Source organism: Pan troglodytes, chromosome 5, assembly GCF_028858775.2.
Source record: "Pan troglodytes isolate AG18354 chromosome 5, NHGRI_mPanTro3-v2.0_pri, whole genome shotgun sequence".
Classification (NCBI taxonomy): Eukaryota; Metazoa; Chordata; class Mammalia; order Primates; family Hominidae; genus Pan; species Pan troglodytes.
In genome coordinates this window covers 45,269,911-45,287,233 of record NC_072403.2, presented here as the reverse complement: position 1 = coordinate 45,287,233, position 17,323 = coordinate 45,269,911, and the positions used below count along the sequence as shown (strand labels likewise).

Below are 17,323 nucleotides of genomic sequence, written 5' to 3'. Positions count from 1 at the left end.
CCTATCCCTGTCGCTGAGACTTGGGTTATGAATATTTTCAGTCAGCACACATGGCAGATGACATCACATGTGTGGCAGGTGCTCAAGCGCAATTTCCAGCATGCTATAGTAACATCACATTTCCCTATCAAGGAAGTGCAGTGGGTATTTAATTTTTATTTCTTTTTATAAATATATACAAATATAGCTTTTATGTGAATCGTAAATCACGCGCCTTTATTAAAGTACATTTTCTCTTTTGTTTGATCTTGCTGGGCTTCATCCTCTCCTACCCGATTCACTCTCCACCCCACTTCCACCCTCAGTGACCTGTCATAGCATTGTAGATATTCATTCACATAACCTCCATGGTCACATCATCATACATATACATATATATGCACAAGGGCATATGTGCATGCACAAACACACACACACAAACACACAGTTATTTACATACATATATGTGAAGCTCTTGCCATTGTTTGTTTCACCAAACACAGGATCATTTACACCCCGTTCTTTTCTCTGATTCCTTTTTTCTTCTTCCTTGGCTTCTGTCGAATTGTTAAAATGTTGGCATTCCCTCCCCACAACACCCATCCCTTGCCTTTTTTTCTGATCTTCTATTGATTTGGCTGCTACTGTACATATTTTTATTCTTCTAGAGTTAAAAAGTAACTATAACAATGTCTCTAGTTGTTCCAAATATATCCTCCTCCCAACCACATCCAGGGTCACAGCTGGTTTTAACTCCCCACTGAACATCTAATTTATCTTCACTTTGTTATTATTGCCTAAAATGTTAGTTTTCAGATACACACATACACATACACACAGAGGTTTTTAATGGTCAAATAATAAAATATTTTTACTTAAATATTTTATTTACATTTTATGCTATTACTTCTTTTATCCCCCATCTTTGTGTTTATTTTTCTTCTTGCTGATCATAACAACTTTCACACTTACATAGTTTTTATTATATGTCAGGAACTCCTTAAGCACTTGACACATGTGACCTAATTCAGTTCTCACAGCACAAATGCTGTTATTATCCCCATTTTTCAGATGTCAAAACTGAGGCACACTGACATTCAGTCACTTGCAGGAGGTTACACAGTAAGTGGCCCAGCTGGATGCAAACCCAAGGGGGTTGGCTCCAGAGTCCACGCACTCACCCTCCACGCTTGGCTGCCTCAGTTGAGTTCTTTTAGGGAGAGAGGGCCTGCGGGTGGTAAATGCTCTTTGTCTTCTTATGACTGATAATGTCTTTACTGTGCCCTCACCTGTGAATGATAGTTTGGGTATGAATAAAATTCACGTTCACAGTTGTTTCCCTCCACTATCTCCCGGCACCTGTGGTTGTCACTGAGGAGTGGGCAGTCATCTAAGTTCCTCCTTTGCAGGTCCCCTGGAAGCTGTTAATAGTGGTTCTGATTCCCTGAAGTTCTGTAATTTTACTATGATATGTGTGGGGGTGGATTTATTTTTATTTATTCTGCTCAATACTCAAACTGCACTTTCAACCCAAGGGCTTATATTTTTCTCGAATGCTGGAAAATCTCAACTGCTATCTCTTCACCATTCTTTACCATTTGCCTCCATTCTCTTCTAGAATTCTAGGCAAATGAGGAAGCCTCTCAGTCTCTTCTCTGTGACTTTTAACCGCTTTCCCCATTTTTATGTCTTGCTTTCTGTGCTGTGTTTGAGTCAGTTTTTCCAACTGTCTTCCAATTCACTAATTCACTTTTGAAATTTACCCCGTCTAGGGTTTATTTCCTTAGTCTCTGTACTTTTTATTTGTTTCAATGACTAATTTTTATTTCAAAATTTCTGTTCTATCCACCTATTCTTGTATCATTTATACCTATTTGTCACATATTTCTTATTCTTTTTAAAGAAAATGTATCCCTTCATTAATCTTGTTAAGTATCCTCAACATACTTTAAGGTCTTTACCTTGGGCAGATAGACTAGCACAATCATTATGGAGGGCAGCACTCAAATTAATTACGCAAATCTGCTGAGACCCAGCAGAGAAATGTTCTCACAGACTTATAAGACTACACGTTTAGGGATGGTCATCACAGCACTGTTTGTGTTAGTGGGAGTGAGGTGCAATCCAGTTGTTCAACTATCAAAAAATGGAAGTAAAAGTTGGGGTGCATTCTGTGGAATGGATGTAGCAGTCAGAAACTGAGAATTAGATGCATATACAGCAAAACAGATGTCAAAAACAGTACTAATAAATAAGTAAGAAACAGAATGAGATCTATAGCACAATATTACTTTCACAGCTTAAAACTACACAGAAAACTTTAATACGAATTGTAAGAACACCTACAATAAAAGCATATACATCAAACCAACTAGAATGGTTGCCTGTTGGAAGAAGAGGAGAATAAGAATAGGACATGAGACATGAAGTATCAGGGCCAAAATACATGTATACATACACACACACACACATATATATACATGCATTCATATGTACATACATGCATATGTATACATACACCTATACATACATACAAACATACATACCAGAGAGGCATTGCCCAGGCTGATGAGTGGTGTACCCTAAACTGAAGAGTAAAATTAACTCAACCCTCTGTGCTTCTGCATCAACAAATGTCTTCGTCTGCCTGCCCAGAAAATTACTTTCATCTGTAACTAATTCATGTTCCAACTATTGAACTTGACTATCTTTTTTTTAGCATTAGATTTATTCATATATTTTGGCATTTTGCTGGGCAGGCCCATTTTTAATGAAACATGTTTTATTTATTTCTCTTACTCTCTTTTTCTTTGTGTTCATCCCTCTCTGGCTGACAGACCCTCCAGGCCCCCAATCCAGAATCAACTCCAGTAAAGACAATTTGGAGTGACTGCTCCATAACAGTACTGGAGATGAGCAGATCCTGTATAGAGCCCGTGAGCAGCTGGGCTTAGCAACTGGAGAGGGGCTGAGTTTGTACGTTTCTTCCTCCTTGGGCTTGCATTGAGTTGGAAACCATAGCCCCAGGCAACATCTGGTGCACGTTTTATCAGTCCCCTTTCACTCACAGATTGGGTGGTAGGGAGCCTCACTTCAACCCGCAGCCTCACACAATGTGCCAGACTCTTACCCTGTTTTGCATGGCGCTGTTTTAGTTACCTTCCTACTTCTGGAACCAGTGCTTTGCAAGTTCAAGGCCTCAGCTCCACTCACCATTTTTGCATTTCCATCCTACTTCTGGTCTTCAGAAATATGTCTCATAATCAAATCCCACAATGTCTTCCTGATAGTCTCTTTTCTATTTTATCCACCACTGCTATGGTGAGAAGAGGTAGTTCCTGACTCAATACATTTTCAAAGTATACCAACAAGTTTGGATAAAGCCTGATGAAATATATATTAGCAAGGGGGATATGAATATGTCTGATTTTAAGGTTTCAAAGAATTTACATCCTCCTGTTAGTTGGGAATCCGTGTAAGGATTACACAATTTATTCTAGGCCCATTATTTTTACAAATAGCCTTACACACAGCCTTTAGGGATCTAACCTTTTGGTTATCATGATCCTCTGTGTTAGTACCAAAAAAACTGGCTTCTCACATCACAGCTGAAATTGTCACTCAGAGTTCGGAGCCTCTAACTAGACCTTCCATTTCAAAGAGGCCCCTCAGGCAGGAAACATATTCTGCATATTCTCCCCACACCCCAGTTCTACAACTGATGTTTATATTAACCAGATTTTGCCCAGAAACTCTAGTAGTATAGTCAAACAGACAAATAGCATTTATCTGGGTCCAGAGCTCTTAGTAATTACCCAGGACCCCAGACTCCAGTATGAATACAACTTAGTCTTCCCCAGCCCTAGTCCTCCACTCAACCTTCCCTTGCCGCCCCTGTCCCAAACCAGTATGTACTTGGCCTCTGCATTATTGTCCCAGCAGTTCTCTCAGACTGAGGTGCCCTTCCCAAGTGCACCTTAACACCCTTGCTCTTTTCTGAGCCTACTCAATTCGCCTGTAGTAATTATGCCTTTCCCAATGTCTCCTTTCCCTCCTCTAAATGTATCTCTACCATTGATTTGACATTTAGCCGCTTGACCTGTCATCTTAACCATGTAGTATCCTTCCAATATGTCTGAAAGTGCCTGAATACCTAAAACTAGTGTGGTATATCATACATGCTGGTGCGTTATCCCTTGCTCCTCTGAAAGATCTTGAGATATAGCAAAGCAGATATTATTGCAGTTATAATATTTTTCCATTTTTCAAATGATAACATTGAGGTTAGAGACGTTAGTTAGCCCATTCAACTAAGAAGTAGCAAAACTGGGATTTGAACTCAACTTCGTCTACCTCCAGATTTGTAATTATTTCCTTTTCTTTTTTTTTTTTTTTTTTTTTTTTTTTTTGAGACAGAGTCTCATTCTGTTGCCCAGGCTGGAGTGCAGCGGCGCGATCTTGGCTCATTGCAACCTCTGCCTCCCAGGTTCAAGTGATTCTCCTGCCTCAGCGTCCCAAGTAGCTGGGATTACAGGTGCCCGTCACCATGCCCAGCTAATTTTTGTATTTTTAGTAGAGATGGAGTTTTGCCATGTTGGCCAGACTAGTCTTAAACTCCTGACCTCAGGTGATCCACCCACCTTGGCCTCCCAAAGTGCTGGGATTACAGGCATGAACCACCATGCCTGGCCCAGATTTGTAATTATTTTCTAGAATAACTGAAATAGCAAAGAGGTTTGCTTCATCTCAAGTCCAACTTCAAGTGATGGGCTATAGCTGCCCAGAGTGCTGTGTCGAAGAGCCAAACTCAGGCTCAGCAGGAAAGCAAACCATCCCTGATGGAGGAGCAAGGCCAGCCGTTGGTCCAGCACTTAAAGGAAAGAGCGCACGGGCCACCTATGTGCTGATCCCTGTACCGCACTGACTTTCCTAGGTTAGGATAGAGCCTTCTACGAGTGTGTATATTCCACAGCACTTAGAACATAGTGCTTAACCAATAGTAGATGAGAGATAAGTATTTATTGTTTGATAGCAACATAAACATGTTGAATGAGGCACAGCATCCCAGAAATTGCAGGAGCAGCAGACAGCCACTCAGGGAGTCGTAAGTGAATAGCTCTCCTCCAGGCCAGCCAAGCAGCGTTCACGTGAATAATCTCAAACTAGCATGCGTGCAAAATAAAGTGTGAAGCTTATGGAAAATGGTTTTATTCAGAAGACTGAATACTGATGTAAAAAAATCAGTTTCACTTCTGCATGATGATAATACTTTCCCTAGAACTACTCAGTAACAGAGAAAACCCATATACCACACAGAGCACCACCTCCACATACCCTGCTCGCGGTCATATTTAAGGTCACCCGTCTCCTCTGGAGCTTTCCCGTGGATTGCTGTAAGCTCTGCTCCCCGCTGCCACCCACAATCCATCAATTAATGTATCAAAAGGGAGAGGTGTTTCTAGCATGTACTGTGGTAAATTACTGAAGGAAAAATTACTAATTATGGACACTCCTGCAGGCAGAGCATTCCTTCCCTCCCCTACCCTTTTGGTTTTCAGCCCCAATCTGGGCTCCCTACTTCCCTCCCAGACTGTCTCCGGCCTCAGGCTGGGAGTTCTCTGTTTCCATTTCATCTCTTTTCCATACCTCTGGATGGGGATGTGTCCAGGAACCCAGGCCAAAACCAGCAAATTTATCACCGTGGTAATGACAGCAAGCTGCATGCTGAGTGAATTCTGCAATCCCCCTCAACTCCTTTTTTTGCCAAAACCCATGAAGCTGCAAGATCCAGCAGGTTACAGAGACTGTTATCTGCACATGAAGAATAGCTCTGTTAGAAATGCAATTAGGTATCAGCCATAAGGCTATTTTTGGAAGCTTGTTTGGGGGAAATAAAAAAAAACTTGCCATGTGGTGGGAGATGTTAGTCAATTCACCAAAACTGAGTATCACTAGCGGCATTGTAAAACAACCTTTATCAATATGTAACATTATAAAGACCCACCTTTTGTTCCCTAGGGGTGCCTCGTTGTTCTGAGAGTGAGTATTTATGCTTGTGGTGGCAAAATCCCCTCTTTATTTACGTGAGCAGCTCCTCCCAAACCAGGGGCAGTGGAGAATCCTTAAACCTGGTCATTCCAAAAAAAAAAAAAAATACTTCCTTAGGGTTTGGGAGAAAGGAACTTGGTCGTTCCAATAGGCGCTGAAGAAATTGTAACATACCAGGTTGAGCACACCTACTCTGGTCAAGGCATGGGGTTTGGAGGCACAGACTTGAGGAAGCATGTGTCAGGAGGCGCATTGTCAGGGAGGCTTATTACTGGGAAGGCTTATTAGCAGGGAGGTAGTTTCCAGGAAGCAGTGCAAACCAGTGTGTGCTCTAAAGGAGCAAGCCACTGTCCAGGCTCATTAGGAAGGCAGTACCCAGGCATATGAGAGGCTCGTGGTATAAGGCTGTGCCCGATACCCAGGAAACAGGCAGGGCACCAAAGCATCACTGACTCTCCATACTGCAGGATTAAAAAGCTTTTGATGACTCACTCTAAATCAAGAGATGTTTCTAATTGGTGTGTTGCATTTGTCACAGCAATATCTCCTTTTATTTGGAGCATGCATGTGCTATCCCATCTTAAAATTTAATTCAGCAGTGTTTGATGCAGCCTAGAGTCTCAGTCCAGCAGCAGCCTTATGTCCCCAACTTCTTTACTCTGCTTATATGGACAATAAGGGTCAAATCGCACTGAGTAGGGAAAAGATCCATTTGGGGCTGTGGCTGGCTCAGGTGTCAAGTCATTTTCCTGTTGGATCCAGGTTCACCAATACTCATCATTGGGTCAAGTTTCCACTTCCCCAAATCCCCCTCAGCACACTCCTGAAGTTCCCACCCTTCCCCCACATGGAATAAGGGTGCAATTATTGTTTAGGCCCAATGCCTGCCATGCTCTCTATGCATAATTCTCTCCAGTGGCGACACATGGAAACCAAGGCACAGACATGCAGGTGCCCCAGACCCTTACCCAAGACAATGATGTTCCTGGAGATAGTGGCCTCCGAGGTATTACCTAAGGACTGGTGATGTTTGACCTCCATAAAGGGCAAGTCGAAGTAGAGAAATCAATCATAGCATCCTCAGATATGTGAAGATCCTATGCCAATGACAGAGGATCTTTTTCTGTGCTGATCCAGAAAACAGGCCAGGCACATAGCTGAAGATTATAGGGAAGCAGATGCAACTCCACAAAATTAATTCCTTACATATAACTTAATGGAATAGCTCGAATACATACAAGTCAGAAAGGAAATGCCCATTTCCTTCTGTAGAAGGGATTCCTAAATTGACTGCAAAGTTGAACTGAATGACCTCTGCCATCTCTCCCAATTATAACATTCTAGAGGTGCCCTAGAACTCTCCATAAATGATAAAGTCTCTTGTGACTGCTTCCTCATCTACTCATCTTTTGAATACTCAATTCAGCTATAGCCTTGGAGGTATAGAATGTACTTATGTGAGGAAAGAAATATCTTAAACAAGGAAGCAATGAATTTTCCAGGCTTTCTTGGAATCCCCCAGTGGCCTGATCACATCCCCCAAATGGGACATGCCATACAGACAGCACTGACATTTTAACAAGTGTGCTGAGTCCTTGGACATAAACAAACTCCGGGCTGCTGTTTCACCCATCCTTCATGCACGAAATCATGGAATTTTAGAGACGGAGGAAGCCTGGAGGTCATTGCCTCCCAGATCCTACCCAGGGCAGGAATTCTCACTCTAACAACCCAACAGATGGTCACCCAGCTTCTGCTTGAACCCTTTCAGGAAGGGGCTCACTGCTTTGCCAGAAGATTTAATCCATTTTGAGACAACTTAATCCATTTTGAGACAGTCCTCATTGTGAGTTGTTTCTTCCTTGTATTAAGCCCCAAGTCTGCTTTCATTAGACTTGATTTCTGCCCTCAGGAGCAAGATAAAAATAAAGCTGTTTCTAATTCATATGACAATGTTCAGATATTCAAAGACAGCCATTATCTCCATTCCTCCTCTCCAAGTCTTGTCTTCACATCTAAATGTCTCATGTCACCTTAAATAGTTCTCAGATGGCATGGTTTCAGACCCCTCACCATTCCAGTCACCATCTTCTGAATATTTTCTATTTTGCAAATGTTCCTTATGAAGAGTAACTCCCAGAACAAATACCAGCTGATGTCTCCTCACTTGTAGAGCAGAGTGGAACTATCACCTCCCTGAAGGGAACTATCACTGTTCTCTGTGCATCATACCTTTATTAATGTAAACTAGAATTATATGAGTTTCACACCAAATGACCAACTATTAGGGTTATTGTCAGTTAAAACCACCATCTTTTTTTATTTGACACAGTTTCATGTAGCTTAAATAAAGATGTGGATTTTAAAGTAGGCCTAAAAATTATTAAAAGACCAAATTCTGCTTTTCCCTTTATTAATAATAGAAAGAACCATTTAAGAGAATAGGGGCCTCAGTGAAAATTATGGGTGACAGGCTAAGATACTTGAATCCTAAGATGATTGAACTCAAGGGTGAAATGTGTGTTTGCACTGATGTGCCAGCACCTAGGCCTTTGCAACCTCTTCTTCCAACACGATCTAGGAATCATGGAAGGTCATTTCTTGGAAACTATGCCTGCTTTTGTTTCCCTTACTCTACCTTTTTTTTTTTTTTCTGTAGCTTGCCACATGCTTCTGAGGCAGTGTTCCTCCAGCCCATTGGAAACCCACTGGTAGTTTTCTTTTGTGTCTTTGGCAGGTCACCTGAAGGAAGAAATCACCCAGCGGCATATACAGCAAGTAGCCCTAGGTAGGTACAAAGAGAATCTGCAGGAAGAGGATGAAGGTAATATAAACTGACCTGATTTTAGGAATCCAAACCCAGCTAAAAGATAACCCATTTAAAACCCTCTCTGAGGTTAAGGATGGCAAGGGTTGCTATCCACACAGCTTTCCTTGGATGCCCCTCCTCTAACAGGATCTGTTTCCCCAGCCTGTGTTCTTGCGCCTGGCCATCAGCACCTAGCACCCTACTCTTCCAGCTGTTGCCTCATCCTCCCCTCCTTTCCCACCCCACATCCCCACCTAAATTCACCCGCTGTGTCCCAGATTCTCAAGGTCCTATCTGAGCTTTTCAGAGCCACTACTAACTAATCCTAACAGAAATAGTTAATGATGAAAACAGCATTTGTTTACAGACCTGTGTCTGTTGCACAGCCTCATATGCAGTCTCCTTTCATCCACAGCAGTCCAAAGAGGTAAGTGCATTTACCAGATGGGGGAGATGCAGTGCCTTCCCAAGGTCATGTAGCCAGAGAGTGTTGAAACAAGTATTTGAACCCAGTTCTGTTCCAAGCTTGGTGCTGTTAGCCCTCATGCTATTTACTGCCCACTGCAATGATCAACCCGCTTTACGCATGAAGAATGCAAATACAAAACAAGGACAGTCATATTCTAAGAGGCCCTTGGCACCTTTTAAGCAGTGAACATCTGCAGAAAACACCCTTTTTTGATATGTGACCCAATGAAGTCACCTAGGAGAAGAGTATAGCTTGCAGAGGACTGGTGGAGCGGGTATCCTGGGTAGAACCTCCTCATTTCCTCTCTAGCTAGCTGGGACCAACAATTTATGGAGAACTTTGATTAAATAAGAAACTCATGTATTCCAGACAAAAAAAGTTCCCCTTGAGATGGTGTGGGCCCTCAATTACCTGTAATCGGAGAAATCCAGCACCCAGGGCCAATGGTGGGGAAATAGAGGAGAGCCTCTAAAGTCATGACGATGGCTCATTTGACTTTGGTAATTTGTATTATTAGGAAAGTTGGTTGTTTTGTTTCAGTAGTAATAATGATGATATAGAATAGCTGCTGATTACATCAGGAACATAGAACAAGGGCACCTAAGCCACAGCAACTGGAGCTCTGAGCTTCCCACTGTTGGCCCTGGGACTAGGGTCAGGTACACTGCCCTCCCAGCACCAGAGACTTGGGCACACACTTAGAATTGAGATTCTGCGAAGTGTCTTCAAAAAAGAGCCAGGCTGCCCCAGGGCCCTAACTCCTTGGGCCAGGCTTGGGAAGGCAGAATGACCTCTGCTGGAAAACTGTACCAAGGTGACCTTATGGGCCTCTGTATCCTGCTTCGTGCTCACCCTGGCAGGTCCCTGGATATGGAGTCGTCCCCAAGGGCTGCCACCTGGCCCTGAAACATCTGCCCTCTTCTTCAGCCTTCATGTTGCTGGTTCAATAGGAATAACAATGTAGGAAGTCCTAGCCAGAGCAATTAGGCCAGAGAAAGAAATAAAAGGCATCCAAACAGAAGAGAAGTCAAGTTATCTCTCTTTGCTGATATGACCGTATACCTAGAAAACCCTAAAGATTCTGCCAAAAGACTCCAAGACCTGATAAACTACTTCAGCAAAGTCTCAGGATACAAAATGAATGTACAAAATCAGTAGCTGTGATTTTGTACATTCACACCAAAAACTTTCATGCTGACAATCAAGAATGCAACCCATTTACAATAGCCACAAAAAAATTAAAATATCTAGGAATGCATCTAATGATGAAGGTGAAAGATCTCTATGAGGACACCTGTAAAACACTGCTGGAAGAAATCATAGACAACACAAATAAATGGAAAAGCATTCCATGCTCATGAATTGGAAGAATCAATATTGTTTAAATGTCCAAAACAATCTACAGATTCAATGCTATTTCTATCAAATTACCAATGTCATTTTTCACAGAATTAGAAAAAAAACTATTCTAAAATTCATATGGAACCATAAAAGAGCCTACATAGCCAAGGCCATCCTAAGCAAATAGAACAAAGCTGGAGGTATCACATTACCCAATTACAAACTAAACTACAAGGCTACAGTAACCAAAACAGTATGGTATTAGTACACAACCAGACATATAGACCAATGGAACAAGACAAAGACTCCTGAAATAAAGCTGCATACCTACAACCAACTGATCTCCAACAAAGTCAACAAAAATAAACAATGGGGAAAGAACACCCTATTCAATAAATGGTGCTGGGAAAACTAACCGTTTGCAGAAGAATGAAACTAGATTCCTACCTCTAACCATACACAAAAATTAACTCAAGATGAATTAAAGACTTACATGTAAGACTTCAATCTGTTAAAATTCTAGAAGAAAACCTAGGATATACTTTTCTAGACATTGATCTAGACAATGAATCTATGATGAAGACCCCAAAAGCAAATGCAGCAAAATCAAACATAGACAAATGGAACTTAATTAAACTAAAGAACTTCTGCACAGCAAAAGAAGCTCTCAACAGAGTAAATAGACAACCTACAGAATGGGAGAAAATATTTGCAAACTATGCATCCAATGAAGGATTAATATCCAGAATCTATAAGGAACTTAAATGAATCAATAAGAAAAAAAGAAACCTATTAAAAAGTGGGCAAAGACAGGAACAGACACTTCTCAAAAGAAGACATACAAGTGGCCAAGAAACATACAAAACAATGTTCAACATCAGTAATAATCAGAAAGATGCAAATCAAAATCGCAATGAGATACCATCTCACACCAGTCAGAATGGCTATTGCTAAAAAGTCAAAAAATAACGGATGTTGGCAAGGTTGCACAGAAAAGGGTATATTTATACACTGCTGGTGGGAATACAAATTATTTTACCTCCTCTGGAAAGCAGTTTAGAGATTTCTAAGAGAACTAAAAATAGAACTGCCATTCAACCCAGCAATCCCATTACTGGCTATATACCAAAAGAAAAATAAATCATTCTACCAAAAGACACAGGCACTCAAACTTATGTTCATTGCAGCACTATTCACAATAGCAAAGACATGGAATCAATCTAGGTGCCCATCAATGGCAGATTGGATAAAGAAAATGTGGTACACATCATGGAATACTACACAGCCATAAAAAAGAACAAAATCACATCCTTCGCGGCAACATGAATACAGCTGCAGGCCATTATCCCAAATGAATTAACGCAGGAACAGAAAACCAAATACCGCATGTTCTCACTTGTAAGTGGGAGCTAAATCTTGAGTTCACACAGACATAAAGATGGAAACAACAAACACCAGAGACTCCAAAAGGAGGTAGGAAGGGAAGTGGTCAAGGGCTGAGAAACTTCCTATTGGTTACTATGTTCACTACCTTCATGACGAGATCAATACAAGCCCAAACCTCAGCATCATGCAATATACCCTTGTAATAAACCTGCACATGTACCCCTGAATCTAAAATTTAAAAATGGAAATTTAAAAATAAACAATGATGTGAAAAATACCACTCAACTCTAGGGGCAATTTTCATCTTGGGTCTGGGAAGCCATTTCCATAACTTTGTGGGCAAGAGATCTTCCATCCTCTCTGCTGCCCAGTCCCCACCCCTCCCAGGGATGGTCCTTCCAGCTGGAGCAGACACTTCCTGGGCCTTTGGAAAACTGCTGTATGTTTTCAATCACAGGCTTGTGCCTTAATTCCTCTGCTCATCTCTCTGGGAGTCTTCTGAATTACAGCAGGTGTTAGGTTCAGTAGCGCCTAGCTTTGCCTGAAGTAATCAGCAAACTTCAAACAGAAAGCACTTTGGCTGGAAGTCTAATTAAGAGCATTTGAAATACCTATTTATTTTAAAAGCATACTATCCCAATTAGAGAAGAAGTGTTAACATCTCCCAGCTGCCATTCTGAGATTAAATGCCATGTTGCCGTCCAAGCTCCTTAGGAGGTTGTCTGATGGAGATTTGGAACTGCCAGAGCTTGTGTGTCCCAGGTGGCCACATTTCAGATGGGAATTCTCCTCATTGAGAGAAACCTCTCAAGACAGATTGTTTATAGAACCTTAACTCTCGCCCTTCAGCCCAGCAGTTGGGCTGAAGGCTAGGACAGAGGGCTCCTGTAAGAGTAAAGGCAGCCTACTCGGTGTATTTGGATTCCCTGATGTTTTGTAATTCAGGCTTCAGATCTAAGAGTAAAGAAGTGACTCAGTGGTACGCCCCCTTTCATTTCCGTCTTTTTTGTGTATCTTCTACTACCATCACCCTTTTCATTCTGTTCCCTTTGTCTGCTTCTTTTCACTTTCTCTCACTCTCCATTCTCAGTATTTCCTCTGTTATTGTTTCTTTCTTTTGCCTACATGTTCCTATGGTTTCATGAAAGTGTGGGTGTGATCAGTTTGGGTTTGTCGTGGGGAAGGGTGATGAGCAAGTTGGATCAGGAGAGTTTTTCTTATATGTTTTGCATAAGAATATGTCTCTGGATGTGTAAGTAGATGTGTGCCCAGGGAAATTTCTATAAAGGCAATCCCATATCCCAAAGGAACAAAGATTTAGTGGTAATGTGAGAGGCACCATTTGGAAGAAATCATTCATGGATGATGATAAGCCATTCCCAGTGGTGTGCTGAGCTGGCTCAGTCCATAAAACCATAAACTGTTAGTACTCCAGGAATCTGGGGAGTCGTTTTTAAACAAAGATGTTATTAAAATTAAATTAGATAAGTTTACGATTAAATAAGTTATATTAAGAAACAAAGGTAACAAATACTCAAAATTCACCACTTCCTAGTTAATTTACTACATTGTGTTATTATCTGTGCTTTTGAAGTGATCTGTATCCACTGTATCTGTGTGGTGGGAACACTGTGTGACGAGGTGCTGCTGTGCCTCTCTTCCCAAATCCACATTTAGCAAGATCATACTGGTGGCTTCAAATCAGCCATGCTGGAAATATTTACACCAAGGAAATTGGCAAGTATTATAAATGTGGCTTTTTTTTTCCCAGAGAGTGGCTGTTAAACATTTGCCACCACACCAATGGCATATGGATGGCCCTTTCATGGCCAGGTGTGTGCGTGTGTGTGTGCGCGCGTGCATGTGCACACACGCGTGACTGTGCATGTGCTTTTATAAGGATTCCTACTCTCTTTCCTGGCTGAAAGTCAAGACTATGGTTCTTTCTTCATTTACAACTCACCCAAGATACATCGGGAAACATAAACACCTACCGAACCCTGGTCCTTTTAAAACTCAGTGGACAGGAGAACTAATGAAGACAAAAAGGAGGCTGAAGAAGCATTATACCTTGTGAGCTCCCTAGATGTGACAGTCGGAGCTGGGGGTGTCTTTTAAGACAAACATCAATAACCATCTCTAAGAACATCATCAGGGCTTATAGGAGGGCTGACTCCCACACACTATTTCAGGAAACAATAGAACAATGTTATTTTTAAATTAGGCATCATTTGGAAATGATACTAACTTAACTAGATTCAGCTAGCTGAGCTGAGAGTGCTTTGCTGAATTCAGTTGTGTGTGTTTTTACCACTTTACTGTACTATCGACCCCAAATGATTTAGTATTGTTGATAATACAGATGAGACTAATCAGCAAATGTTTCTTGAGTACTTTACCATGTGCCAGGCATGTTACTAAGTTCTCTACATGTGTTTCTTTCTTTAATGCTCACAACCCAATGACGTAGATGTTACTATTATCCTCACTTTACATTTAAGGCCCAAAGGGGTTAAGGAAACCTGCCTAACTTTGCTCCGCTGTGGATGCAAGGCCAGTAGCCTGGGTCCACAGCAGTGTTCCAGCCATCACGCTGCACTGCCCTTAGCACTTTGCCAGGCATCATGGAATCCACAGAGGGCTGTATCCAGTGCCTGCCCTCAAAGAGTTTCCAATCTAACCAGGATGAGTTGACATGTGCATAAAAAGACAACTCCTTTTTTTAAGTATCAGATTCAGCTACCTACATTCTTCCATTCACTGTCCTCTTCCCACTGTAGCCACAAAACCAATTCAACATTGACCTCCTCTGTGAAGCCTTCCCTGACCCCTTCTCCCAAAATCTGCTTTTGCCTCTGCCTCATGGGTCTCTGTTAAAGCACCAACCCTATTTTGTAATTATTTATTTCCATATATATTCTCCATGCTAAAATGTAAGCTCCAGGAAAGGTGGGTGCAGTCGAATTCATCTTCGAATCCCTAGCAGCCAGCACAAGCAATAAATAGGCCAAGTCAATGGCCAGATGAATGCTTCCCCAGGTGACTTCCAGACTCACACATTTTGCAAAAGCACAATGAGACATTTGAGCATAAAATAAAATAAGTCCATTTAAAAGAAGTAGAAGGCATAAGTGCTTTTGGACTCCACAGCTGAGCAAATTACAACACACAGGCAATAAATTTGGCTCTCTCTTGTCTAGCTGCTAAGCAAAAAAAAGAGGCACCCAGAGTTACATAGTTTTCATTTTCTGACAGCAGGAAGCATACTAACTAATTTATCTGCAGAAAATAGAATTTCTTCCTGGAACTAAATACAAGCCAGAATTTATCGTGTGGATCCTTGTATAAAGGACACTGAGTGACACAGTGAACGATGTCTTCAACTGCAGTTTTACAAAAGATACCGAAATGTTATTCAACCAGATGATTCTTGTATCGACCCTCTATAAAAGCTAGAGGCCTGACATTAAAGCATAGCTCACTGAAAGCGTTTATGTGAGCGGCCAAGATAATAGGATCCGGGTACTCAGCTTTCTGATGGCCACACAGAGCAGGACTAAAACTGGAAGAATCCAGCCCCAGGAACGTGGGCTGTGGCCTCTCTCTCAAATATCTCTTCTAAGCAATATTTGATCAGGGCTGGATCTTGTTCAGTTCACAATCAAAACCCTTAACAGGTGCCTGTGGTTAAAATTTAAAAGATACATCACACTACCAAGCAGCATGTGAAATGTGTCAGGTGAGAGGGACAGGCCATGAGAACTTCCCGTTCTTACCAGCAGGAGTGGCCCTGGGGGGTTGTCACCAAGACCACAGGCCTGGGCTGAGTCTTGAGGAATGGGCAGGATTCTGAACCACAGAGAAGAGTGGGAAATAGTTTGGGTTAGTTGGGGTGTGTGTATGCGTGTGTCTGTTGTGTATGTACGTGTGTGCTGTGTATATGCGGCATGTGGTGTGTGTGTATGTGGTATGGATATGTGTTGTATGTATGTGTATATGTGGTATGTGTGCAGTGTGGGTATGTTGTATGTATTGTATGTATATGTGGCATGTGGTATGTGTGTATGTGGTATGTTGGATATGTTGTATGTGTTGTATGTGTGTTTTGTGCTTGTGTGTGTGGTGTGTATGTGTGTGGTTTGTGGGTTTGTGTGTGTGTGTGGTGTGTTGGTGGTATGGATATGTTGTACATGTTATATGTGTGTGTGGTTTGTGTGTTTGTGTGCGGGATGGGGGTTTCTCTGCATTTACGCTTCTCTGCGTTTACCCCTTGACCCAACTTCTGTGAAAACAGAGCTTACTGGAACATCCCATTTCCTCGACAGCGAGCATGTTTCATATACTGTTATAGAAGATAGTTATACTGATAGTATTAATTAAAAAAAGAAAATATCTTAAACTTAAGATCAACAAGTTCCAAAGGATGGCTGAGATTCCCCCACGAATACTACCTCTTGGGCACTACCCCTCTTTCCACCTCCCTCCTCCCTCTTCTCACTGCCCCAGGAACAAAGATCTCCTTGAACAAAAGCAGCCCCCAAGAACAAGCCATTTGACTGTGATGCCACGTGGAGCCCTGGGATTGCCACTGGCTGGTGTTTCACTACCTGACCCGGGAAATCAGGCAGAGGCAGCTCTGAGTCCCCTGCAAGGGCCTTACGGGTTGGAGAGAGGCTCTGAAGCTGCTGGCTCCCTGTTTCACTGCGTTGTTCTAGTTTAGTCCTCTGAGAGGGCTCTTTTCCCCCAACCAGCATTCCTGCAGTGACCTCTTGTGGCATCCCTGTTGTTCTTCAAAGACAGGCCTCGGCTGTTGATGCCACTTTCTCCCATTTGATGTAAAATTGGTAAAGACTGAGTTTTGAAATGCTTTTTGCAGTTCTGCACCTAGGGACAACAAATTTAAGAGAAAGCAAAAGGCCAGACTGTCAACCATTTATTCCCCAGATTTCACTGAGCACCTAGCATGATCCAGTGTGTGAAACTGGGAATCCAAGGATATGGAGAGGAACCACTGATTGAGACTGAACTGAAACCGGGGTTGGGGGGGGATGGGGGGGATGGGGGGGATGGGGGATGGCAGGGCAGGCACAGTGGCTCATACCTGTAATCTCAGTACTTTGGGAGGCCAAGGTAGGAGAATCACTTGAGGCCAGCAGTTGGAGACCAGCCTGGGCAGCATAGCGAGACCTCATTTCTAGAAAAGATTAAAAAATTAGCCAGATACAGCAGCACATACCTGTAGTCCTAGCTACTTGGGAGGCTAAGGCGGGAAGATTCCTTGAAGTCAAGAC

At 42.1% G+C, this 17,323-nt stretch overlaps 1 protein-coding gene across 6 annotated transcripts in view; it reads left to right on the top strand.

The window, feature by feature from the left end:
* The window catches only part of KIF6 (kinesin family member 6), a 382,518-nt gene that overhangs the window by 324,494 nt on the left and 40,701 nt on the right, over positions 1-17,323 (top strand). For all 6 annotated transcript variants that reach the window (XM_016955398.4, XM_016955396.4, XM_016955395.4 and 3 more), the window contains one exon: positions 8,765-8,815. In XM_016955398.4, coding sequence (XP_016810887.1) covers positions 8,765-8,815 — 51 coding nt within the window. The remainder of the gene's footprint in view (positions 1-8,764; positions 8,816-17,323) is intronic.